At 41.6% G+C, this 26631-nt stretch overlaps 1 protein-coding gene and 1 pseudogene across 2 annotated transcripts in view; one reads left to right on the top strand and one right to left on the bottom strand.

Moving 5' to 3' along the window:
- UBE2V1 (ubiquitin conjugating enzyme E2 V1) overlaps positions 1–5402 on the top strand; it is a 28998-nt gene extending 23596 nt beyond the window's left edge. For both annotated transcript variants that reach the window (XM_020984204.2, XM_020984202.2), the window contains one exon: positions 1276–5402. In XM_020984204.2, the coding sequence (XP_020839863.2) occupies positions 1276–1422 (147 nt within the window). In that variant the 3' untranslated portion in view covers positions 1423–5402. The remainder of the gene's footprint in view (positions 1–1275) is intronic.
- Positions 5403–8546: 3144 nt separating this feature from the next.
- The window catches only part of LOC110206708 (methyl-CpG-binding domain protein 3-like), a 34345-nt pseudogene continuing 16260 nt past the window's right edge, over positions 8547–26631 (bottom strand).

Here is a 26631-nt window from a genome sequence, read left to right as displayed (position 1 = left end):
ATAGAACCTCAAATAGTTTGGTCAGATGTTTGGCTATGAGAACTCCTCCCTGCCTTGGATCTTTTTTTCTTATATTGCCCATTGTAATTATTTTCTAACAATTATGCAACCTTCCCAGAGTAAGAACTATATCTCTAACAGAACCAAAAGTAGGAGGCAATTCAAGGTTCTCTTACTATTTCCTTCTCCTCAGTAACATCAGTTTGAAGAGCAGAAAGGTGAAAATTGAAAGGAGGGGTAGGACCAGGGCTACTGCCTTTCTTTAAAGTAGAATGTCCGAGTTGGAAGAGGCCTTAGAGGCCCATCTGTTCAACATGTTCCTGCAAGAACTCCTTCCTTTACAATATCCCTGACAGATAGTCATTCAGCTTCTTCAAAAGACCAGCCATGAAAGTGACCTCCCTCCCTCCCTCCTAAAGCAGCCCATCCCACTTTAGGACAGCTCTGATTGTTAGGAAGTGTTTCCTTACATCTTTCTCAAATCTACCTCCTTGTAAACTCTAATCTCTTGGTCTTGGTTCTGTCCTCTGAGGTTGAGCAAGTCTAATCCTTTTTCTTCCACATGACAGCCGTTCATTTATTTGGAAACAGGTACCATGTCTTAAGTCCCACCAATCCCTATCCGTACTCTCACCCGAAATCTCTGCTTCAGGCTAAACATCCACAGTTCCTTCAACCAAATATCTTATATGGTTTAACTTTTGTTTCTCTGTTCTGGTTGCCCTCTTCTGGACAGAATCCAGTTTGTCAATGGTCTTCCTAAAATCTAGTCCCTCACATTGAGCAGAGTTTTTTTTTTTTTTTTTTTTTTGGGGGGGGGTTTGTTTTGTTTTGTTTTTGGCTAGGCAATGGGGTTAAGTGACTTGCCCAGGGTCAGATAGCTAGTAAGTGTCAAGTGTCTGAGGTCAAATCTGAATTCAGGTCCTCCTGAATCCAGGGCCAGTGCTCTATCCACTGCGCCACCTAGCTGCCCCACATTGAGCACAATTTTCAAAATGTAATTGGGCTAGGGCAAAATACAAAAGGAATTATTACACTGCCTTGTCCTAGACACAGTACCCTAAAATCTGCTTAGCTTTTTTGCCTGTCATATCATATCATGTGAAGGTTAAGGTTAGTGATTATATTATCAGAAGATAAATTTGGAAGAAAAAAGTGAAAAGTGTATTTTTCATAGAATTACTGCTCATAGCATCTGAATCCTAAAACACTGGCATGTACAAGAGGTTCCAGAGCTCTATAAATTGATGGATTTTTGTTGAATTCTCTTTTTAGGTGGACCCAAGAGTTATATCCGTGCTAGCAAAATGGCAGAATTCATATAGCATCAAAGTGATTCTGCAAGAACTTCGACGTCTATTGATGTCTAAAGAAAATATGAAGCTTCCTCAGCCGCCTGAAGGACAGTGTTACAGCAATTAATCAAAAAGAAAAATCTTCCCCCTTTATTCAGTTTTAAGCTGTCTTCATTTTCCACAGTAGTAAATTTTCTAGATGCATCTTGTAGACCTCAAAGTACTGGAAAGGAAGTTCCCATTCAAAGGCGATTTATCTTAAGATACTGTAAATGATACTAATTTTTTCATTTGAAATATAAGTTGTGCTATAACAAATAATCTTGTCATGTGTAACCACTGTCCACTTAGTTGAACTTCTGGTATCAAGAAAGTCTATTTAAATTTATTACTGTCATAACCAGTGTGGCACATCTAACTCAACTGTGAAAAAATATATCACACAATCACCTTGCTGCTTATATGGCCAAGGATTCCACCACCCTTGCCCTATCCCTACCCCTTTGCAATAGCGTCCCAGCACTGAGCTGTTTATTAAAGTAGACACAAAGGTTTTAACTTCCAGTATGATACAGGAAGCTTAATGGACTACTATTGAGGGTGTGTGCTAATCTGTCACCCCTCCCTTTGTGCTGGCTTTAATAAAGGCTGACAATGCTGGTGTCTTTATTTTTTATTATTAAATTCTTTCCATTTTAAATGGTGCCCCAGCAAGCCATTTTACTTCCCCACAACCTTTGGCCAATGCATAGATTGTATCCCTCTCCCACCCACTCGTCCACCCTCTCTTACATGGGCCTTTGGTGAGGGATTCAGGGTTCTTTCAGTGTCTTCTCTTCCCCCACCTTCGTCACGGGGTGCTGCTCTACCCTCCTTTCTAAAATCAGTCTCCCCATTTCAGTGATACTTCCTCGCTTCTGGCCAGTAGCCAACCCAGGTAGGGTTGGAAGAAATCCCTGACTCCCTTTGTTTCTCATTTTTGGAACTACATTTAATCATCACCAGCCTGGGAAATGAGTATCTAAACTGTTTGCAAACCTGGATCACCCCTCCACCAGCCCTGCCATGCCAGGATGCTGGCAGTGGGCAGTGTTTTTAGCTCAGCTTTTGATACAGTGACAAGAGCAGTAATTTCCCAGGATTGCTCAGATCTGCCAGCTTAGCAAAGGTTTTAGTAGTTAAAAGGAAGGGCTGCCTGAAGATTCCCTAAGCACACACTCCAGTTGAAAGAATTGGACTTGTCCTTGAAAATTGAAGAAATGTGACTTGACAAGCAATGCACTCACTTGGTTGCTCTTTGCCATAGCTTAATAAGAGGTTTGGAATTCAATGGCGGGAACAAAACCTTCAATTTGAATTTGGTACAGATTTAGGTTTTGGCACTTCCTTCTTTCAAGCTCTTCAACAAAGATTGAAAGGGGGAAAACCTGGGTGCATTGCAGATCCCAGAATTTGGCTGGCAGAACTCCCTGGCAAATCACTGCCTTTTCTGATTCACTGTCTTGGACCACTAGCTGCTGCGATGTGGATACAAGCTTAAATAAAAACAATTTATTGTGTCCTGAGGGTTTTTTTAAAAAAATTCAGTATTTGTGTAAATCCACGTTTTAAAGCAGCAGCTGTCAAATCAGAAAAAAGAATTGTTTCCATTAAAACTCTTTTGGGGAAAATATTCGTTGTAAGGATTTCATATCCTCTGTAATTAAAGTTTAACATAACAGTATTCCATAAGCAGCCTTTTTATTGTCAGACCATTGCCTGGTTTTAATATAATAAAGTGTGCATTAATATTAAGAGGCTGCAGTCTTATTCCTCTTAGCTTATTGATTTAGGAGCAGAACTGCTCTGAGCTGTGGCCTTTAATGTCCTGGATGCTAGAAAGAGAGCCTTCTGTGCCTAGCTAGTTCATAACCTCTTTTGTCGTGTTCAGTTAATGTAGATTTTCCACATAAGTTCTCTCTAACCACTGTATTTTCTGCCCTGACAAAACTTATGGCCAAACAAAACAAACGCTAGGATAGTGGGAAAGGATCCTTTCTCCCCGTATCTCAGCAACTCTGTAACTGTTATGGTTTTTTTGTGATATCATGCATTTCTTTCTGTTTAAAGTTGCTAATCACAACTTCCCCCAAGAAGTTGTTCATCTCTTGCTGAAAGTAATTGATAGCTTTGCTGATTTAAGCTCCAGAGGTGTTTATCTTGTTGGATTTTAATTGTTTGAAATGAAATAGTTTTGATTTTGAAGAACTGAACGTTTGGATGACCAAATAAAGTTTACTTGAATAGTTGAGTGAGGTGATGGGTAGTCAAGAAGTTACTGAGAATGTAGACTGGATCCTGTTATTATTAGGGAAGACTACTATTACCATGTCTGGAAGGTGTTCCCCCTGTCCTCTTCCAAGTGTTTCTCTGGTTTGTTAGCTTTCCAAAGAAGAGAGCGGTCTCATTGAGTGCCTTCCTCCAAGAAGGAGGCTCCTGGACCACCCTCAGCCATGTAGTACCTGTCCTTAGACTGAGCAGAGAAATGACCACTGGAGAAGGGAGGTGGGATGGGGTTCCTAAACAAGTCCCCACAGAAAGAATGGCTTGAATTCCTGCGAAATAACCTTTATTTGGGCCATCGATGTAAGTTGCTTTTAAGATAGAGCTAACAGTAACACCACAAAAACTGTTGTACTTTAGCATTTCCAGATGGAATAAAATGTGGCTTCAGCCACTTTTTGAAGGCTTAAAATTTTTTCTTTTGGTACTTTGCTCAGCCTTAGTATAGGGACACTGATGCCTCCTCTTCTTTCTTTTGTATGCAGCCCAAGCCAGCTAGATGAAAGGAGAAGACAGATCAACTCTTGGAAACAAATTTTACTATCAGCACAGTTTGAAAGGTTTAGCTGTCGGAAAAACAGACTTAAGTACAGGACAGAAGAGGTGGTGAACTTCATTTTTATAGTCCATGATATCCAAAAGCAGAGGCTGACAATCCATATTTTCATGTCCTGTAGTACATATCCCTTACCTTCTTCCTGGCAGGATGTACCCAGCCCAACTGTTACTAGTATTTCTGAAAATGTCTTCAATGAAGTCCTCATTTAGATTTAAAATGTGATTGGTTTGATTTCCCTGCCCCTGCCTTCCCCCCCTTTTAGGGAGAGGATTGGAGGCAAACAGTGCTTTGCTCATTGATGAGCTTTCTAGACTGATGTACTTTGTGGGCAGCATCAAAAAGATTTGTGAAGGTCCAAGCCTAGCGTTAGAATAGAAATGTTATTTCAATCTTCCAAGCATCAAAGCCTTCTGTGCCTGGCAATGTCATAGCCTTCTTTGTCACATATTTGCTTATTAGGGTCCTCTCTGACCCCTGTATTTTCTATCTTTACTCATGCAAAGAGGTTGCCATGTAAAATGTCACTGTATTTGAATCAAATGGAATGCAAAAGTGACTTGGAAAATATAATTGCTGGGGGTTTTGAGGGTGGGAGAAACCTTAGAAAATTGATTCCCTTTGGTTGCTAGATCTGCTTTCAATCTGTTACCGTATTGGTCCAGATATAGGCTACACTCTTAAATTGACATCTCTTTGGAAGGAAAAAAAATGTCTACACTGAAAAAATAATACTAAAACTCCTTATAAAAATACATTTACTGTGAAAGACTTTTAAAAACATTCAGTTCAAATAAAAGGGTTTTTTATTCACTTTATCATCACTGCTCTTTGTCACTTTCACTATCATTCTCTTCCTGCTTTCTATAATGTGTAATTTTAGGTGGCATTAAGGTTTCCTATAAACCATATTTTTTAGTGGGGTAAGGGGGAGTGGAGGAAGGGCAGAGTTAAGCCAATATTGGTACCAATACGGTAAATTTGCATTTGCAAAATCAGGAAATAAGACATGAGCAATGTGTTAGAGCTGCCCTGTGACCTTTGCTGCATTCCTGAAAATGAGTGAGGGCAGGTATGTAGGGTTTTCAAAGCAATATTGTATGGATTGTTTCTGAGACTTTAGACCTATGGGTTGATTGGTATATGTGCCACCTCAGGCAAGGTTTAGTGTTGTCTAGCATTGTGAATGGTATAAAAATAAACAGTTATACTATTTTTTCATTGCCCTATGGAGTGTCTTCAGTGATCTTGTTTATATTGTCCTGATGGATACATGCTTAGTATTTAATCTTCAGAAGACTTGAGGGTGGAAGGGAGATTTTCTGTGTTCTCCTAAGCTTAACAGAGAGAACCTTATGGTTTGGGTTGGACTAAGTATATAACTTATGCATATGGATTTGAAGTGGCCTTCTAAAGAAAGATTGCAACTTTGGCAACAGAATCTTGGTCTCTTGAAATTACAATTAGTAAATTCCAAAGAATCAATCACATGTTTTTGGTTAACTAAAATGTTTTGCTACGCACTACTTGAATAAAGGATATGGACCGTCAGCAGAAGACTAGGAGTTTGTCACACCAAGATTTTCATTATAATAGTATTTATGGTAATGGAAGTCAGCCTCTAATGGATTTGGAGACTGTTCTAAGCCCAGCCTTATGATTTGCTGTATGATCATGGCTCAATTAATGTTTACCACTGTTTTACTCTCCTCTCCTTGAGAGTGAAGTGGCACCTTGTGACCTCTTAGATTGAAAAGGTTTCAGATGAATGCCACAAACTCAGAATAACACTGGATTGTGTCACCATTGTCTTCTTGGGATCTATAGAAATAGATATAGAATGACAGTATTTACAGTCTGTTATAAAGATCACAAAACAGAAGACGTATGTGACTCGTGAACCACATTGAGAGAAAATATGGTTTATTGGAAAATAAATGCTGGCAGTCAAGACGTATGCATCCCAGTTCTACTGTGTGACCTTGAGCAAGTCACATATAACCTCTGGACTTTAGTTTCCCTCAGGGTCCCCATCCAGCTTTTAAAGTTCTAGGATGAGTTACCCTGTCTCTGTTAAGGCCTTTCTGACAAACATGTCAGAGAGCACTAAATTTGCACTTGGAAGATGTGGGTTCAAATTTTGGCTTTGTACCTTAGTACCTGTGTGACTTTTAGCCATTTAAATGCCCTCGATCCGAATTTCCTCATCTCTAAAGTGAGAGGATTTGACAAGATGGTATCAGATGTTTCACCTGTAAGGCCTATAATTCTATAGTTGCACCAGATCCATGGAGAAGACACATTTTAAGGTCAGAGGAATGGCTTTCATTTGCATTAGCCATGGTTAATATAGATGTGAATGACTACAGTAAAAACAAAAGGCATTAACAGAACTTGAAAATAAATGACAAGAAATCTCAGCATTTGGAGTTGGAAGAGACCTTAGGGATTAATCTAGTTCAATCACCTAATTTTACAGGTAAAAAAATTGAGGCCTCAGATGGTTGTGATTTACCTGCAGTTGTAGAAAGTGGCAGAGCCATAATTAGGCCTTGACTCTTAATCTAGTGCTCCTGCCACTACATCATGCTGCTTTATTATGACCTTAGTATGATTGGGGATCCTTAGAACCATATGGATATCAGAGCTGGAAGGGTTCTGAGAAATCATTTAGTTCAGGACTTCTTAACCTGAGGTTCATGAACTTGGAAAAATACCTTTTTAAACTATTCCATTATAATTTCTTTCCTTTGTAGTTCTGTGTATTTTATTATATTCTTTTAAAAACATTATTTTGAAAAGGGGTTCATAGATTTTACCAGACTTCCAATGGGGACCATGACAAAAAGTGGTTAAGAACCCAGGATCTAATTTGAACTCTCATTTTAGAGAGGAAATAGGCTTAGAGATGTCCCACACAACTAGTAAATATTGGAGCTCAGATCTTATGAAAGGACTTTTTGAGCCATAAAGCATTATAGAAGATAACGTGAAGTAAGGCTTCCTTGGGTGGTGGTGGTAGGGATGGGGAAGGGCTTAGGCTTTCAGTCTTTCCCTCAGCCTTCCCTTCCACTTCTCCAACTAATAGTAATATTCAGCAAGATGCATCTGCTGGTATTCTGTGATTGGTCTACGGTTTCATTTTCTTACTGTTCCCTCAGAAAAACAGCCAGGTATTCAAGGGGCAGGCTGAGAGAGCCTTGTATACAAGTGCTTCAGAGAAGAGATTATCTGTTCAGGTCACGGCATCGTAAAACTGTAAGATGGTGCAGAGGGGAAGAATGCTTATTTTTCCTGTGTAACTCAGTGACTCACACAGCCCGGAAGATGCCTTCCTAGACGTATAGTGTGCTCACATCAGAATGATCCCATCAGAAGCAATCATTGTTTTTCCTTTCCGTGGTGCCCCAAGGATAGAAGCCTGAGCCCTTGACCAGCTATTGATAGGCATGTTAAAGGAAGATAAGATGTTCTTTCTTGACCTCCCACTCCCAGTATTTCTGGGATTTCATTTCAGTATGTGACTGAGAAAGTATATCTTTTTTCAACCAAAAAGCCCCATCCCTGGGAAAAAGACTGGCCAAAACATTGAACCATAGAAAGCTAGAAGAGGCCTTAGAACAGGAAATGTTAAAGCAAAAATGGACTCCACACCATTTAGTCCAGGGATTCTTAACCTTTTTTTTATGTCATGGTCCCCTTTGGAGATCTGGTGAAAGCAAATAATGTTTTTAAATGCATAAAATAAAGCACATCAGATTAGAAAGGAAACCAATTTTATCGAAGTACAGTTATCAAAATAATTTTAAAAACAAGTGTACAGATCCCAAGTTCAGAACTCATCATCTAGTCCAACCCCCTAATTTTATGAATGCAGAAACCCATGCTGGGAGAGAGGAAACAATTCTCCCCAAACCACATGGCAAGTTAATGGCAGAACCCAAACCAGAAACTCAGGAAGTCTCTTTTAGTTTATTGTTCCAACACCTTCCCCTATTTTAGAAAAGGGGATACTTTGTTCAGAAGACCTTTCTGCTTATCTCATGCAAATTATTAATTTTTCATTTTTTACGCTAGCAGATATAAGAAGCAGACTCACCTTCTGTTTCACTGGGTCCTGAGGGAATGAACCAAGTCAGTTCTTTGAAGAGGGGAACCTGACAACCTCACTCCTATCCCACTCCCGTGATCAGCTTCAGTTTTGCAAGGATTCCTTTGCCCAAGGTCCTCTGTATCTGTTCAGCCATCTATCCATCCAGCCATCCAACCATCCATCCAGGAGCTCAGTAGAGGGAGCCAGTGAGCTGCGGTAGGGACCTGAATTGTCTAAAGTGTAAAATGACGAACTCCCTACCACCTACGCAGCTTGGCCTTCATCGGGGCCACTTGTTTTCTCTGTCTAGGGCCCCGAGCTCTCTTCTGTTCCACCATCGCCTTTCTCCTGCCAGGTGACATTCCACCCAGAGGGAAGCAGATGTTGCCGAGACGCCAGCTGACAGGCTAGTGCTGCCACATCTGGGCAGCTCGCTCATGTAAAGTCCCAGAAGAATCCGATTCTTGAGCATTGGAGACAGAAGAGCTCAAAGACTGCCAGTTCAGTCCTCCCATTTTGTTGAGGCCTAGAAAGGAGAGTGACTTGTTCTAAGGTTGTACAGTGAATGGTGGCAGAGACAAGACTCCAACACAGGGATTTTTCCACTTGTAGATTTATATACATATGCTCCTTTATCAATGAAAGGAAAGAGGAGGAGGGGGAGAGGAAGAAGGAGTCATACCTCCCTGAACACTGTCCACTTAACGCTTCTGGCTAAAGACCTAACCCACATTGTCAGACTGTTCAGGGAAGCTCACGAGACACACCGTGGTCTAGTGGAAGAAACCATGAGTTGAGTGTCTGATCTGACAATTAGTGAGAAAGTTATTTCCCCTCTCCAATCCTTAGTTTCCTCCATTAAAAAATAAGGATAATACCAAACCTTAGGTCATAGCTTTAGAGCTAGAAGGGATCCTCATTTTACTGAGACAAAAAAGGTGCAGAAAAGTGAAGTCATTTATTTACCAAGGGACACACAGGTAATATTTGTGGGAAGATTGGAATTCAGGTCTTCTTGACTCCAAGGCCAGCATTCTAGACTCTGTGCCAGCCAGCTGTGAAGCATTTATTAAGCACTTGCTATATGCAAGGCACTGAGTATGCAAGGACAGAAGTGGAACAAGGTGTTTAAATTCTAACGGAACAGACCACATGAACATAGGTAGGCATGTACAAAACACAAAGCAGATACAGGGTAATTCATAATGAAGGTAGCATTGGAGCCAACTCCTGAAGGAGACTAGATACTGCGAGAGGCAGGGGGAGGAGGAAGTGTCTTTCAGATGTGGCGATAGTCAGTGGCACAGAGAAGAATGATAGAGTGTGTCTCATGTAAGGATGACCATAGAGTGTGTGTATGGGGGTACATATTGAAAATGGCTGGGAAAGTCGGAAGGTGTTATGCTGTGAGAAACTTTAAATGACTGCCCTACCTATCTCACAGGGCTGTTGTAAAGGAAGCATGTTGTAACCCTTCGAGTGCTATAGAAAGATGTCCTGTTTTTATTAATTATACCAAGCACCAGGCTGCTGGGACGTCCTTGTTCCTTGTGCCTCAGTTCAGTGATTTAACTACAAGACCCAGCCTTTCCGCTCCCCTACTTTCTCCTCCTTTACTCGGAGCCCTGGGAAATCTGGGAACAATTTTCCAATTCTGTTTATTGTTGGAAAGTGTCTTGTTCAATAGTCCCCATGTCTGGAGTAGGACAAGAGGCTCTCCTGGCTTTTCCATTTCTTGGGCAAACTGCTTGGCCACCAGCCTTACTTCCAACACAGGAAAATTTAGAACTTTCTTTTTGGTTTTGGTTGGAGTTGCTAAATGTAGGGTTTCCCTTGGGGGAGATGGGAAACAAATACACCTTTTGTGGCTGGGAGGTTATGGACCTTTCCCCAGCACCCCAACAAAGCCCCATTTCACTGACTCCTGGCAACCTTGCTTGCTTATCAGCAAGAGCCAAGCAGTACTTTGGTTATCCACCACAGCTATACAAATCTTCTGTTGTAGCCAGGGCTCCTAAGATGGAGGATGCCTATGCTGGCAGGTGTAAATAAGTATTTGCTTGGTACAAGGCAGGAGCATTGGATTTGGAGTCAGGGTACCTAGCATCAAATTACAGCTCTGCCACCCACTGCCTATTGACCTTGGACAGGGAACTTTCCCTCCGGGCCTCAGCTTCTTCATCTTTAAAACAAGTAATGTCCCACCTTCCAACTCTAAAAAACTCTGATCCTCTAAGTTTGTCTTTGCATGCTCTCAAATCTTAGGCAAAGAGAGGACAAAGAGTGCTGGTGCCCAGGGTAGGTTCCAGGATGCTACAAAAGAAGTCAAGAGAAATTGTTCCCATGAAGCCTTGTAGGTTCAACTCAATCCTTCCTCCCCGAGCCAGCCTTTCTTAACCATTTCAGTCTTGATGTTGATTACTTCTTCCAAACCTCAACCCCACTATATCACCAACTGACACTTATTATCATAGAGTTAGAGCTAGCAGGGACCTTAGGGGATACCGAGGTCACTCTGCTAGCAGGCCACAGAACCCAGATGAGAGCCCAGCTTTTCTGAGGGCTCAGCCCACTTTTCACTTCCCCACCGCTAGGCCCCATGACAACTCTCTGACCCGGAAGCAGTCATACCCATGACCTGTCCCTCTTTATGGCTACCTCAGGCCCTTGCACATGGTGTTACTTAATACTTCGGAGGGATTGTTTGGTGAAATGACAAGAAGATTTGGACACAGAAAAGCTAGCTTTAGCTCTTGGCCAAACACAAGCTGTGTGTCCTTTCCTGCTCTGGAAACATCAATTTCTCCACCTGTGAAGTAAGGGTAATGGGATTTGTACTAACTATTTCACTGGGGTGTGACAAGGATCAAATAGAATCCTGAGAAATTTGTAACAGTCAAATGCCATATAAATGTGAGTTATTATTAGTTATTTGCAGCTCACTGAAATGCGTCCCAAGATCCCCAAATCTTTTATTATTCTTTTAGGGGTGGGAGAGTGGGGGGCAGCAAATGGAGAGAAGAGAATGTAGCTACAAAAATTCTTCCTGTCCTCTCCTCCCAGCCCCCAACTGAGCAATCCCCTCCCTGCCTCAATCTGAGCTAAGGCTCCTTTCCATCCTGCCCCGAGATCATGAGGAATCTGACTTGGCCACGACAGTGTTGGTATAGGCAGGGGGTGATTGTAAAGGATGGTTTAGGTTATGATGTCAAGGCCCCCTTCAACACCGAAAGATCTGTGGCGCCCAGAAACCTGAGCAGCTGCTGGGGCAGGGGAAGCCTCAGCCCGGAGAGCTGCCAAACTGCATTTCCTGCCCCTCACCCCCACCCCCACCGCCCAGAAGCTGAAATCCTGAGGCACTTTGGAGTGCTGGTGGCTGCGGGTGGGTTCAGCTGCCAGATGTTTCCCAGCTGTTGGACCTGGGCCTCCAGCTGAGCCTGAATGAGCAGACCCTGTAGCTTGTAAGTATTCCTATAAACAGTTTGGGGGTTGATGAAGCCCTCACCTGGGGTGGTCACAGAAAAACTTCCCACGGTCCAGTCAGGGAGGTGGGCTTCCTCTGAGATGGTGCATGTTGGGGGACAGGGGGGAAGGCATCCTGCCTGGGTCAGGCCTGGGCCGCCACCTGCTAAAGCAGTGCCTGCCCAACCCTGCCCCCCTCCTGGTCTTCTGGCGCCAGAACCGTGTGGTCCCTGGAATTTGATTATTTGTCTTAGCAGATAATTCAGGCCAGAAGGCTCAGCCTACCCCTTTCCTCCTCCTTGCTGCTCAGCACTATTCTAGCTCCTATGACCCTCTCCCCAGTTACAAAAACCTCTTTTTACTGAGCTTCATAAAGCCCTAAAATAATTCCTCTCCTTGATGCTACTGAGTTAAAACCCCCCCTCCCCTATTCTGCTATCTATATGACCTTAAGGAATTCCCTGCCTTGACCTCAGTTTCCCCTTCTGTAAAATAAGGGGGTTGGACTAAATGACCTCCACATGTTGCTTTCTAATATCTTGTCTCCTGTGATTCCCTCCGGCCTGGACATTCTGTGCCCTAAGGTCCCCTCTGCTTGCATTCTGTGTGATCTAACCTAAGGTCCCTTCCAGCTCTGCCATTCCATGACTAAGTCTTTTCCTCCTCTCTGCTCCAGTCCAATAGTTCAAGGACTCTATCCAGCAGACTTCCCCTGCCTTAGATAAAAAGGACAGAGAGATCAGAATAGGCTCTGGGAATGGATCCAGACCACACAGCTGCCGGTGGACCTACTGCCCCAGGTCCTAGCACTAAAATGATGTGGCAGAAAGAAGCCTTCCCAGGCCAGATGAGGGCTAAAAAGTGGGCATTGCTATTTTCTCTACTAGAGGTGAGGTTCTAATGATAAAAGGCAAGTGGGGTTGGAAAGACTTTCCTATTCCCAATAGGAATCCCCATTTGCAGGGCTGCCCTTTGTGTTTTGCCACTGAGTTTTAGCCTGTTAAGCTAAATATTGTTGTCAGTCATTTCAGTCGTGTCCCACTCTTCATGACTCCTTTTGAGGTTTTCTTGGCAAAGATACTGGAGTGGTTTGCCATTTCCCTCCCCAGCTCATTTTACAGGTAAGGAAAGTAAGGCAAACAAGGTTAAGTGACCTGCCCAGGGTCACAGCTAGTTAGTGTCTGAGGCCGGATTTGAACTCGGGAAGATATTAATATTAATAGTTCACATTTCTGTAGTGCTTTAAGGATCACAAAATCCCCTTTTCTTACAATCTGTAAGGTAGATAGTTTTGCCAAAAAAAAAAAAAAGGAGGCATTTTACAAATGCCAAGACCAAAATTCAAAGACATCAGTTTCTGCCCAAGCTCATACAGTAAAGATCAGAGCAAGGACTCAAATGTGAGACCTCTGGCTCCAAGTCTATTGCCCTTTCCACTGTGCTACTCCCTGTCCTTTAAGCACACCCAAGCATTTTCCACCTTTCTTCTGGGGTTTCATGTTCAATGCCCTTCCACTATTCTGCCTACTATTCATCCTTCAAGGCCCAGCTCAATATCTTCCTCCAGAATGCTTGCCCTGAACACTGATTCCTTCCTCCTCTGGGCACCTTTAGCACTTTGTACCTCTTATGTAGTATTTGACCTTATACTGTAGTTATTTGCATATTTGTTTCTTCCACCTACTAGATTCAAATAGACAAGGCTTGTTGTTCAGTCATTTTCAGTAGTGTCCCAATTCTTTGTGACCTCTGGGGTTTTCTTGGCAAGGATACTGGAGTAGTTTGCCATTTCCTTCTCCAACTCATTTTACAGATGAGGAAACTGAGGCAAACAGGAGTAAGTGACTTGCTCAGGGTCACACAGCTAGTAGGTGTCTGAGTCTGGATTTGAACTCATGAAGATGAGTCTTCCTGACTCCAGGCCCACCTAGCACTCTGTGCACTATGGCGCCACCCAGAATGCCTCTCATTAATCTTTGTGTTCCCTACATCACACAAACTGAATGGAATAATACATTTCTTTAGCACTTACACAGTTTACAAAGTGCTATACTCACAACTACATTGTGAGGTAGAGAGCACAAATACTGTTGTCCCTATTTTTGGATAAAGCCCAAAGAGATGAAGGTATTTGCACACTATCATACAGCTAGCAAGTAGCAAAGGTAGGACTTGAACCCGGATCTCCTGACTCCAAGTCCAGTTAGTGCTCCTTTAGTAGTCACTCAAGGAATAACCACAGAATGAATTCATTTTCAGTTCAGCACAGTGGAACTAACACACTGGATTGGGGAAGGAGCACCACATTTGGATTCTGAAGACTCCGTCTCCAGAGTTCTGATACTTCCTCTCTGGGTAATCTTAAACAAGTCTTTCGGCTCCTTTCAGCCTCAGTTTCCACATCTGCAGAGTGATGATGATAATGTCCATGCTGCCTACCTCTCAGGCTTGTTATGAAGAAAGCACTTTATCAGCTTCACAGCTCTTTAGAAATGTGAATTATAATAATGATGTAAAGCTGCCCACTGGCCATTCTGTAGCAAAGGCAACTCTAGCTCAGTAAGGCCTTCCAAAGCTCACCCTCCTCTCAAGAACCCCGAGTTACTTCCACACCCCTGAAATCTTCCTCCAGTGATTCTGATAACAGGCAGTAAGTAATATGGAATTGAAGTAAAGGTGGAAGACACTGACAGGTGGAGGGAGGACTTTAAAAAAAAAAGAGACAAGGAAACAGAAAAGAGGAAAGGGAAGAAACATAAAGAGGAAAGAAGGAAATTATTTGAGCCTTTTCTTCAGTTCTGTCTTCCATAAACAGAGAGTTACCAGTTGTTTCCTAAAGCATGTTCTAGCTCTAAATCCTATGACCAAGCTGCTCCATCACACACTAGCGTGACAAAGAAAAGACCAGATGTAATATCCCAGGCCCCATTATGACACATCTTGTTAGAATATGGCTTTTGTTATCAGGCAGGTCAAGTCATGACCTTGACGCCCAAGTTTGGCACCTGAGGTAGTGTTTGCTACCTCACTAAAGCATAGAGGTGCTTGGATACCCAGTACTTCCCATCCAGGAAGAACCATGAAGCCTAAGCTGGTTTCTTGGCTATTCAGCAAACATTCACTGGGTATTATATACTCTTCTTCGGGTATACAGAAATGGATAAATCCTAAAGTGGCAAGAGTTAGAAGGGACCTTAGAGATTATCTGGTTCAGTCCCCTCATCTTACAAAGAAGAGAACTGAGGCCTTGTAAAGGGAAGGGACTTAGCCAAGGTCACACAATGAGGTAGTGACAAAGCTGAATCCAGTTCTTTTGACTCCTGGTATAATATTCTTTCTAGTATTGCACATTCTTACTCTCCGTTATCTTATAGGATAGTAGGAGAAATAAGGCAGACATAAAAAATAACTACAATGCCATGTGGTCTGCTAAGAATACAGACTGTATAGCAATTAAATCTTGTCGAATTTGCATGGTTTTTGGAAGATGTGGGTCTTGAACAATAGATTGGATTGGGAGAGGTGGGGAGGATCAGAGGGGGAGGGGAGCAGTGCTTTAGGCAAGGATCATAGATTTACAGATCAACTAAGAATCAGGTCTAGAAAGGTCTAGAAGAAGAAAGGCTCGATGTTTTATTTGGGGGGATGGTGAGTAGAGCAAGTTGGTTGGAATAAAGGCTGCCTATGGAGTGCTGAGGTCTAAACACAGGACTTTGGACTTTGCTCTGTAAGCAGTGGGAGCCATTGAAGCTTTGTGATGTTCAGGGCCATCAATCCCCGTTGGGTGCCGTGTGAAGAATAACCAAGACCAGTAAATGACAGACAACCCACAGTCCTGAGTGGTTAGTTTCAATCATTAAATTCAACAGAGTTTTAAAAATTCTTGAATTCAATTTTATTTATCTTTTTTTAAAAATGCTATTTTATTCCCCCCACCCCCCATTATATGTAAAAACAATTTTGGGGGCAGCTAGGTGGCACAGTGGATAGAGCACTGGCCCTGGAGTCAGGAGGACCCGAGTTCATATCCAGTCACAGACACATAATTCTTTTACTAGCTGTGTGACCCTAGGCAAGTCACTTCACCCCAATTGCCTCACCAAACCCACCCCCCAAAAAATTTTTTTAACATGTGCTGGTGGGGTTTTTTTTTAAAGTTTTGAGTTCCAAATTTCTTTTCCTCCCTCCTTCCTCTTTCCCCTCTCTGAGACAGTAAGCAGTCTGGTATAGGTTTTATATATGCAATCATTCAACAGACTTTTATTAAGCAAGGTCTTGTCCTTCTAGAAGAGGCAGGGAAAGGAAAAGAGAAAGAATAAAAAGATGGAAGAGACATGACCTTGAGAATCTCAGTTTGAAAGAGAGAATGAAGCGCCTTATCCCATTGGCATGGGGTAATGGTGTGGGGGCTTGGGGAGGCACATGCTTCCTCCCTGCAATTATTACAATCTCATCACCTCTTTCAGTTCTCTGGAGGCAAAAAAGCACAACCATTCCTAGCCACCCCTTTCCCCTACCTATGGATTGGTGAGGAAAGGGCTATTTCTCTCAGAAAGAGCTAATTTCTCCCATCAGGACTATACCTGCAGTGGGACTATTCTCTGGACCACTGAAGCCCACTATCAGCCATGGTCTTCTGAGCCACTCTACCCCACCCCTCCCCCCTAACACTACTGCATTTGGGGTTGGACTGTCCTTAGGGCAGCCGTACACTTCAGTTGAGTTTGTCCCAGGTAAAGCTTCCATTAACTGTGACCCTGGATGTGATCGTAGACACCAGGGCTGCTAAGCTTCATTAAGAAGCATAGCGTCCAGAGCAAGGGAGGACTGCCAAGAGAGTCTGGAACACATCTGGAGTGCTGGGTTCAATTCTGCATGCCCCATTTCAGGAAGAACACTGACAGCTGAAGCATATTTAGAAGAGGACAACCAGTTTTGTGAAGCTCCTTGAAACTATGCCATATGTTGCAGGAACTGAGAGATAGTCACTGTGTTCAAGTGTTGGAAGGACTTTCATGTGGAAAAGAAATTCCACTTTTTTTGGCCTGTTTTTTTTAATATTTATTCATTTTGAACTTAAATACAAAAAGACAAAAAAAAAGAACATATCCATGCACACAACACAACATAAAAAGAAGATTCAATATGAAATCGTGAATTTCCATTTCACATTTTTTACTTAAAAAAAATATGTAATAAATATTGGACATTGTTTTCAAAGCTACACTGCTTTTCTGTGCTTCCTTCTAAGTTTTCTTTTGTTCTCTGCTGTACACTTTTTTTTTTTAAAGATTCCACTTGTTCTACTCCACCCCACCCCTAGGTAGCTTCCGGTGGAGTAAAAGCTCCAGGAAAGATTTTGAAGGCTCTAGTAGGGAAAACTGCACAACAATTGGAGCTATTCAACAATGGAATGGGATGTCTCAAGGTAATGAGTTACTCACCCTTGGAGATCTTCAAACAAAGGCTAGATAACAGTCCATAGGGAAGATTGTAGAAGGATTCCTCTTCAGGTACTCATTGGGTTAGATGACTTCTGAGGTCCCTTCCAACTCGATCCTGTAATTCCGTAAGGGAACATGGGATAAGTGGTCATAAGAAGTACAGGCAGAATGCTTGGAGCATTTTCAGATGGTTTTGCTTTCCTCCCAGGGCCTGACTAAAGCCAAGATCAGGGCCAAGATCAGAGTTCAAGAACCCTTACACTGAGTGGGATATGTTTTCCTTCAGCAGACAAATATTCTTCCAAATTGGTCTTGGCCTCACTTTGGACACTGCAAGTGTCTGACAGGGGATAGTGTTGATGTGGAATGGGCTCCTCACTCCCAGATCCATCAGCCTCTTTGTCCAAAGGGGTCAGCATTGCCTTTGAAATCATAACAACTTGAACATAAAAAAATCAAATGAGTTTAAGAAAAGAGATTCCTTCCCTCCCCCCCCCCTCTTATTTTGGAGACTTGGAACAAGGAGGAAGACTGGATGATTGAGGAAAAGGAGGGAAGATCTCCATTGATTTCAGGGGCTCTGAAGCACTCTCTCAAGAAAGATGATTAATTAAACCTAGGAATCTCTGGGGGAGAGGCTCAGTTTCAGGAACCACTGTAACCACCTGTCCAAGGATTTTTCCAACAGAACAAATAACCAGGGAGGATGGGAGAAGGCTCTGGGTTTCATTCCTGGCTCTGCCACTAAATTACTTGGTGACCTTTGGCAAATTACTCCCTTCTCTGTGCTTAAGGAGAAATTGGACTGACGGCTGAAGTTCAAGCCAGTTGTAGCACTGTTGTTAAAAATTATTTCTGAATTTAATTTTATTTATTTTTGTTACATTTTAAGTTCCAAACTGTCTGCCTCCTTCTTTCCTTCCTTCCACATCCCACACTAGAAAAGGCCACCATTTGACATATATCTATGTATATAGATATATGTAGGTATGTGTGTATATATGTAGGTATATATGTACATATGTATTGTGTATATATGTATGTGTGTATATGTATGCTTATATATGTAAAACCATACTATGCATACTTCTATTTACCAGTTCTTTCTCTGGAGGTGGATGGCATCTTCCTTCATAGGTCCTTTGTTGTTGATTTGAATATTTATAATACTCAGAATAACTTAATCATTCACAGTTATTCTTTGAACAATATTGCTGTTACTGTATACAACATTCTCATGGTTCTGCTCATTTCACTCTTCATTATGTCATGCAAATCTTTCCATGTTTTTCTAAAATCAACCTGCTCATCATTTCTTACAGCACAATAGTATTCCATCACAATCACATTCCACAGCTTGTTCAGTCATTCTCTAATTGATGGGCATCCTCTCGATTTCCAGTTCTTTGCCACCACAAAGAGAGCTGCTATAAATACTTTAGAATATTTAAGTTCTTTTCCTTCCTTCCCCCACTCCCCTCCCATCACCTTGGGAAACAGACCTAAGAGTGGTATTGCTGAGATCAAAAGGTATACACAGTTTAATAACTCTTTGGGCATAATTCCAGATTGCTCTCCAGAATGATTGAATCAGTTCACAGTTCCACCAACAGTGTATTAGTGTCCCAGTTTTTCCACATCCCCTCCAACATTTGTCATTTTTCCCTTCTATCATTTTAGCCAAACTGATAGGTGTGAGATATCTCAAAGTTGTTTTAATTTACATTTCTCTAATTGATGATTTAGAAGATTTTTTTTGTACATGGTCATATTTAGCTTTAATATCTTCCTCCAAAAACTGTCTGTTTACCTTTGGACCATTTATCAGTTGGGGAATGACCCATATCCTTATAAGTTTGACAAAGTTCTCTATATATTTGAGGTATGAGGCCTTTGTCTGAGAAGCTGTCTATAAAATCCTCCTACCCCCAATTTTCTATTTTCCTTCTAATCTTTGTGACAGTTTTATTTGTACAAAAACTTTTTAGCATAATCAAAATTTTCCATTTTATACTTCACAATGCTGTCTATCTCTTGTTTGTTCATAAAATCTCTTATCCATGAGTATGGAGGTATGTTCCATGTTCTTCTAATTTACTTATGATATCTCCCTTTATGTCCAGGTCATGTATCCATTTTGACCTTATCTTGGTAAGTGGTATAAGATACTGGTCTAAACCTAGTTTCTGCCAGACTTTTCCATTTTTCCAATAACTTTTACCTAATAGTGAATTCTTATCTCAAAAGCTCAAATCTTTACATTTGTCAGACACAAGATTACTATAATAATTTACTACTGTATATTGTATGTCTACTCTGTTCCACTGATCCACCTTTCTATTTCTTAGCCAGCACCAGATAGTTTTGTTGATTACCATCTTATAATAAATACTTATAATACATAATACCTGGTACTGCTAGACCTCCTTTCTTTACATTTTTTCATTAATTACTTGATATTATTTACCTTTTGTTCTTCCCAATGAATTTTGTTATTTTTCTAGCTCCATAAAATAATTTTTTTGGTAATTTCATTGCAATGGCATTGAATAAGTAGATTAGGTTAGCAGAATTGTCATTTTATTACATTGGCTCTACCCACACATGAACAATTACTATTTCTTCAATTATTTAAATCTGACTTTGTTTAAAAAGCATTTTATAATTATGTTCATGTAATTCCTGGGTTTGTCTTGGCAATTATACTATCAGGTATTTTATGCTGTCTACAATAATTTTAAATGGAGTATCTCTTACTATCTCTTCTTGCAGGGTGTTGTTAGTGATATATAGAATGCTGATGATTTGTATGGGTTTAGTTTATGTCCTACTACTTTGCTAAATTTATTAATTGTTTCAACTAGCTTTTTAGTTGACAATTCTGAGCATTCTGTAAATTTTTTCATCTTAGCCCCACTTTAGGGTCTGATGCCTCATTCTTCTGTGACTATCCCACCATTTCTCCCTTCCCCCAACATTTACCAGGCTCACTTCCTGCCCTGCGGTTCCACCTCTTTGCTAAGCCCAAGATTTACTCATTTGGCTTTTTCCCATATTTCGCTCCCAGCTCTCCCAAGCAGGTGATTAATGGATATTTGTTAGATTTTTCTGAGTATCTTCCCCAGAAATGTGGCCTTAAAAATGGAGTGTTCAGGAAAAGCAGCCCAGGATAGTTGACATAAGGCCATGCCTCCCCTTCTGGATGGGCATATATATATATGTATACATATGTGGCTCCATCTCCAACGTAGCCACATGCATGACTGCATATACATACATGACTGAGTACATGTGTGTGTATTGGTTCCCTGATATAAAATTAATCCCTTTGTCACCTTCCAGCAGACAATCTGAGCCCAGCAATCTGGAAAGCAGATGGAGGCAGCCAGGAATCCTCCGTATCTCATGGGACACAATGTTTGGCTCCAGCCAGGCATTCTCCAGAGCAAGCATCTCCTCCCCCTCCTCCTCTCCCTTCTTTTCCTCTTTTCATTGGTGGGAGGATGGGAGAGGGCAGAATGGAGACTTGCCTTTAGAGCTAAAATTCAGGGAACATTGTCCACATGGACTTGGAGTCCTTTCTACTGTTTGAGACAAGGGTCAGTGCCCTCCCTGTGGGGGTCAGAGCTCAGGGTTACCTCCCAGAACTGGGAAAACCCCTACTGATGAGGTTAGGGAGCACCTTTTTCCCTCAGAACATTTGGGTAAATTGTGCCAAAGTTACCTGCTCCAGGAAGCCATCCCTGACCACTATAGCCCTCATGATTTCTTTCCTCTCTAATTTCCTACAGCCATTACTGTTGTTATTAATAATATGGATAGTAATAAGTATATGATTCTTATTGTTAGCAATAATAATAGCCCCCATTTCCATGGTGCTTTAAGGTTTTGTCATTGTTTGTTTAGTCGATTAGTCATGTCCAACTCTTTGTGACAAGCATTTGGAGTTTTCTTGGGAAAGATACTAGAGTGGTTTGCCATTTCCTTCTCCAGCTCATTTTACAGGAACTGAGGCAAACAAGGTTAAGTGACTTGTCCAGGGTCACACAACTGACACAGGATTTGAACTCAGGTCTTCCTGACTCCAGGGCCAGTGCTGCTGTATCCACTGTGCCACTTAGCTTTAAGGTTTACAAAGTGCTTTAATCAATAAGCTTGTGAGAGAGTGTAAATATTTTTACCCCCATTTTACACATGAAGACATTAAGGCCCTGGGGTCGCATAGCAAGTACCAAATTTCTATACCATTAATTGGGCCATAAGGAGGTACAGCCCAGGACTGTTCGTTTCCTTTCCATATGGATCTGGTCTCCCAAATAGATTGTGAGCCCAGGAAGGAAAGGGTTTGTATTTTGTGCCTGTTTATCTCCCCCAGAGTTCATAGCACAGGTCTGGACATGCAAGGCGTCCAGTTTTAAGTTTCATTAGCTGATGTCTTAGTGCTTTAAACTTTACTAGCTCAGCACTGCACTAAGACTTTGGGGACACCTTATATAGTAAGGGCTAAATTAATACCTACTTAAAGATTGAAGAATTGAGCTACCACACATTTTCTGCCCTAACAGGCAGAGCCTGAGAGCCAAGACTCATGACTTGTTTTGCCTGATTCTTTCCTGTTGCTACTCTCTTCCTCTCCCCCCCCATCCTGCGCCCATCTTTAGGTAAATCTTATCCAAAGAGTTTAATCACGTCTCGGGGGGAGCAAATGCTAGCATGTATACCATTCCTGGCATGAGAATGAGAGGAAATATAGCACTAAGAAAGATTTACTGAACAGTTTTGCTTTGGGGGCATCTATGAATTAGAGAAAGAATTTCACCACTGTGAGATCTTTGAGGGAATATAAAGCACTAGGGAAAGTATTCAGGAGGGAAGATAAACCACTGGTACATTGGGTGAGCAGCCTGAAAATATGGAGTTTTTCCAGGTCTTTAGAGAAATATGCAAAACTAGGGCTGCTGGCTGGTGAGCCAAAGGCACTCTGGTGTAATTTGCAGGACCTGAACATTTTTTAACTAAAGGGACAAGTTTCACCTCCCTCCATTTTCTCCTGAACAAATGAGTGTTTTTGCTCACTACTCAGGGAGTGAATTTGCTTTATCATGGGTACATGTTGCCCCACTCATACTATTCATTCATTATCAAATTAACAGCTAGTTCATACATTTGAGGTGCTAGCTTTTACAAGGAGTTTGAAGAGCTTAAGAGAGAGAGAGAGAAAGCGGCCAGACAGAGCAGAAAGTTGGGCTATGCAAAAATATGGACTCAGTTCCCTGGTGGGAGGCCTATACAACCATTTGACTCTATGGATTGCAGTAGGTAGAGGCATCAACAGAGCCAAGAGGAGTGATAGAAGCTTGAAACACGGAGCAACAAAGCACAATCAAATCAATACCACAATTGCAACTGGAAAGGGAGTCTCAGTCAACTCCAATGTGGCTTCATTCACTAGGAAGTCTTTAAGACTTCCTAGAATATAAGTTCCTCAAAGGCAGGAATTGTCTTTTATATTTGTATCCACAGGGCTTTGCTCTGTATTTGGCATGTAATAAAGACTTAATAAATGCTCTTCCATTCATTTATTCAGAGACTATCAGCAAACATTTATTAAGTTATTACTATAGAACAGGAAAATAGTCTCTGCTCTCAGAGAACTTACATTTCAGTGAGGGAGACAACAGATACATAAACTGTGCTTGCAAGATAAATTGTTGTTGTTTGTCCTTTGTTTTCAAAGAGGACCAATGACATGAGAGATGATTGATTTGCATGTAAATTGGATTTAAGTGAGACAGAGTTGCACAAAGTCTTACTCACTCTTCCTAAATCATCAGAGTCCAGTGGCAAGACAAAAGTCAAGATAACCAACAAATGACCCAAGATGCAATGGATGACCTTTGCATCTTCGATGTATGACCAAGCTCTAAGAGCCCTCATAGTGCCTACTTTGGCCGCCTTCATGACCACTGGAACAAATTCTTCTCATCTGCCCATTCTGCCAAGGAAAGTCTTCACATTATTGGTGTAGACATCCCCCTAACTCACCAACAATTTTGAGGCCTCTCAGTTGCCCACAACCTAGTTTAGCTCATCTGCTGGCTGAGATGTTTACTGGGGTGTGGCCTCTGTACATGCTACAGCTTCTTGGAGCCACAGGTGACAGTTGGGTGAAAGGTGGACACCAAAGGTGGATGAGCAGCCCTGAGAAGGGCTGGGCAAGCCTTCATACCAGAGGTGCTAGCTAGAACTCCTGACCACCCCATACACCCCTAGATAAATACAGAGTAAATGGAAGGGTCCCTTAAAGGAGAAGATACTTGCAAATGAGGGAGTGAGAAAGGCCTCCAGAAGAAAACAGTGCTTGAGCTGACTCTTAAGGCAATGGAATGGAAGATAGAGTGTGATGTGGGAAGAACAGCAAGGAGGCAGGTCTGTCTGGACCATAGAAATGGTGGAGAAGAATAACGTGTTAACATGGAAAGGTAGAACAAGGCTAGATTGCAAATAGCCTTAGTTTAATGTCACATGGAGTTTTTATTTGATCCTAGAGGTAATAGTGAGCCACTGCAGTTTATTGAGTAGCAGATTGACGTGATCAGACTTACATTTTAGGAAAATCACTTTGGAAATTGAGGAGATGATGGATAGGAATAGGGAAAGATTCAAGGTAGAAAGTCCAATTAAAAGCAACTGCAAATTCATTTAGAGGAACAAAAGAGGGGAATCATGAAAAAAAGTAGGAATGAGGGAAGAATAGCACTTCCAGACTTCAGACTGTATTATAAAGTAGCAGTCATCAAAACCCTTTGGTATCAGTGGAACAGACTAGACTAAGGAGAATCAGAAATAATGAGACCCAATAATGCAGTTTTTCATAAATCCAAAAACATAAATGACTTGGGAAAGAATTCTATCCGATGAGAACTGTTGGGAAAGCTAAAAAGCAGTCTAGCAGAAATTAGACTAATTACACTATATTCCATGATAAATTCAAACTGCATGTGCAACCTGATTATTAAAGGTCATACCATTAAAAAAAAAAAAGCAGAAGAGAAGCAGATTCTGTACCTCTTGGAGCTATGAAGAGGAGATGTATTTTTTTTTCCCAGTTGTTATTATCAATTTATTAAAGAAAGGTGAACTTTCAAAAAACAAGAGTGACACAATCACAGCTTCAAGTGCTGGGTAGGCCAGCAAACAAAATAAAGGTTAACACACCTTCGACATCTGCTCTCTTTCAGGGGTGGAGGACCCGGCGCCAGCATCAAGTCACGCTGTTCTTACAGACAGATTTTCTGTTTTGCTTGGAAGCATTTCCCCAACCTCACTTGTGATACCACATTGAAAATTTCCCAGACACCTCCTGTCTTCTGCTACCCCACCTGTGGGGTTGCTAAGGAGCCTGGGGTGAGGCTACTGGGAATATTTAATGTTGTTGACTTAGTTCCACCAAGCAGAGTAAAGTAAGTGCAATACAGAATTAGAGTAAGTTTGAAGAAACTTAGCATGAGAGATGAGTCTGATTCCTGTCAGATCTTCCCACTTTATACTAGCTTCAGTTCTGAACATTTCATAAAGGAATTCTGAGAAAAGCAGGTTGGAAGAGAGAGTTTTATTTTACTGTCTGCCCTTCCCCAAGTTGAGTCTGAGCATGAAATTCAGTGATCTGAATTCAAATATGGAACAACGATCCAAAACAAAAATGGTCTCTTACATATGAGTATTGTCAAGCAGGTAACTGGGAAGATGCCAAGAAGTGAAGAAACAACTCTCTTAACCTTAAAAAAAAAAAAAAAGATCCAGCAGGGAAGAGAAAATGCTGGACCTTGGTCAAAAAGGTAAATGTACCAGAGGCCTGGGGAAATTTACCATTCTGAACTAGTAACCTCCTAAATAAGAAAGGGAGATTGTGTTTCCAGCATAAACCCATTTAGTTTCTGCCCACTTTTGAACCAGGAAGGGAAAAGAGGGAGCTTGCTTATTTTTGAATGGACACTCCTACCTTTGTGGGTGGGTGTTCTAGCCCTGCTGCTGGGCTGCTTTACAGGGAATTTTTGGTTGGATCCTCCCGGATTCTCTCTTTCTCTCTATGTAGTACGTATATACATATGTATGTAATACATATGTTCTCTCTATGTACATACATATGTATGCATGTATACATATACATATGTTTACAATACACTCATATGCATATGTACACCCACACCCACACACACACACACATATTCTCCATTCTTGGTCTTGGTCCTTCCCTCCTCTTTTCCTTCTTCATTTTCCTCCTCTTCTCCAGCCCCTTTCTCCATTGGCCAATCCCCATCCCTTGGGATCTCTTCTACAAGAGCAAGCTTGCTGATTTCTGATCTCCTCATCAGTCACTGCTGCCAAATGCTTTGGAGAGTAGTTGGGAGGTAGGTATTAAGCCATGCCCCAGGATCTTCCCCACAGTTGTTGAGAGGTGCCTAGCAGTGGGCATTGTGCCGTTGTGTGGAGAGAACATGGGTAATAGCAGAGAGAATAGTTTCATTGGTGCAACCTAGTCTGACCACTTGTAAACCTTTAGGAAGATCCGTCGTTTTCAAAAACTCTTCTGCAGCATCAAAGGCATTCAGTCCACTTAGTTTCTTTCTCCATTCCACCCCCCCCCCGGCAAAAAAAGCAGATAAGACTGGGCCACAGCCTTCTTGTATCACTCTTTATTACTGAGATGCTTAGTTATCTCAGTAACAGGCTGTTTAAAGATGGAGGCTGTCTGCTAGATGGGGTGAAGGGGGTTGGGGAAAGTGCTATATTAAATCTGGTTTTCTCTCGACTTGATTAGAATAGCTATTGTACATCCTCTGCCTGTTCTTGTTCATCTTACTGGTGAGCATTTTTCCTGTTTAGGAGTCAGCTCCCAGGTAATGGACTGCTTGAGGTTTGCTTTAGAATTTCTTCCCCCTCTGGAATTAAATCCATGAAATCACAGTGAGTGCCTCATGGAGAAATGACCCAAACACTAGCAGTCTGCCTAAGCAAGACCCTCTCTGGCTGCTGCTTCATTAAGCTTTCTGGGAACTGGGAACCAGCTTCTCTATCTCCAACAGTTCCCTTCAAGATGTATTCCTAACCAAATAAGGGATAGAGGCCATTACAAAAGATAAAATAGATGATTTTGACTACATGAAATTGAAAAATATCTGCACAAAATTGATGCATATAGGATAAAAAGGGAAATTCAACTGGGGGAAAATTCGTCTTTGTATCAGATTTTTCAGATAAGAATTTGGTATCCAAAATATATACACCACCAACAGAAATATATTCATCCAAGAGCCATTGCCCAATAGATAAGTGGTCCATGGATATGAACAAACAGTTATCAAAAGAACTACAAACTATTAAAACCATATTTGTTCCAAATATCTAACAGTAAGAAAAATGTACATCAAAACAACTCCGATGTTTTACCTCACACCT

This window comes from Phascolarctos cinereus, unplaced genomic scaffold, assembly GCF_003287225.1.
Source record: "Phascolarctos cinereus isolate Bilbo 61053 unplaced genomic scaffold, phaCin_HiC Scaffold_2;HRSCAF=192, whole genome shotgun sequence".
Classification (NCBI taxonomy): domain Eukaryota; kingdom Metazoa; phylum Chordata; class Mammalia; order Diprotodontia; family Phascolarctidae; genus Phascolarctos; species Phascolarctos cinereus.
This window is presented reverse-complemented; position numbering and strand designations above follow the sequence as displayed.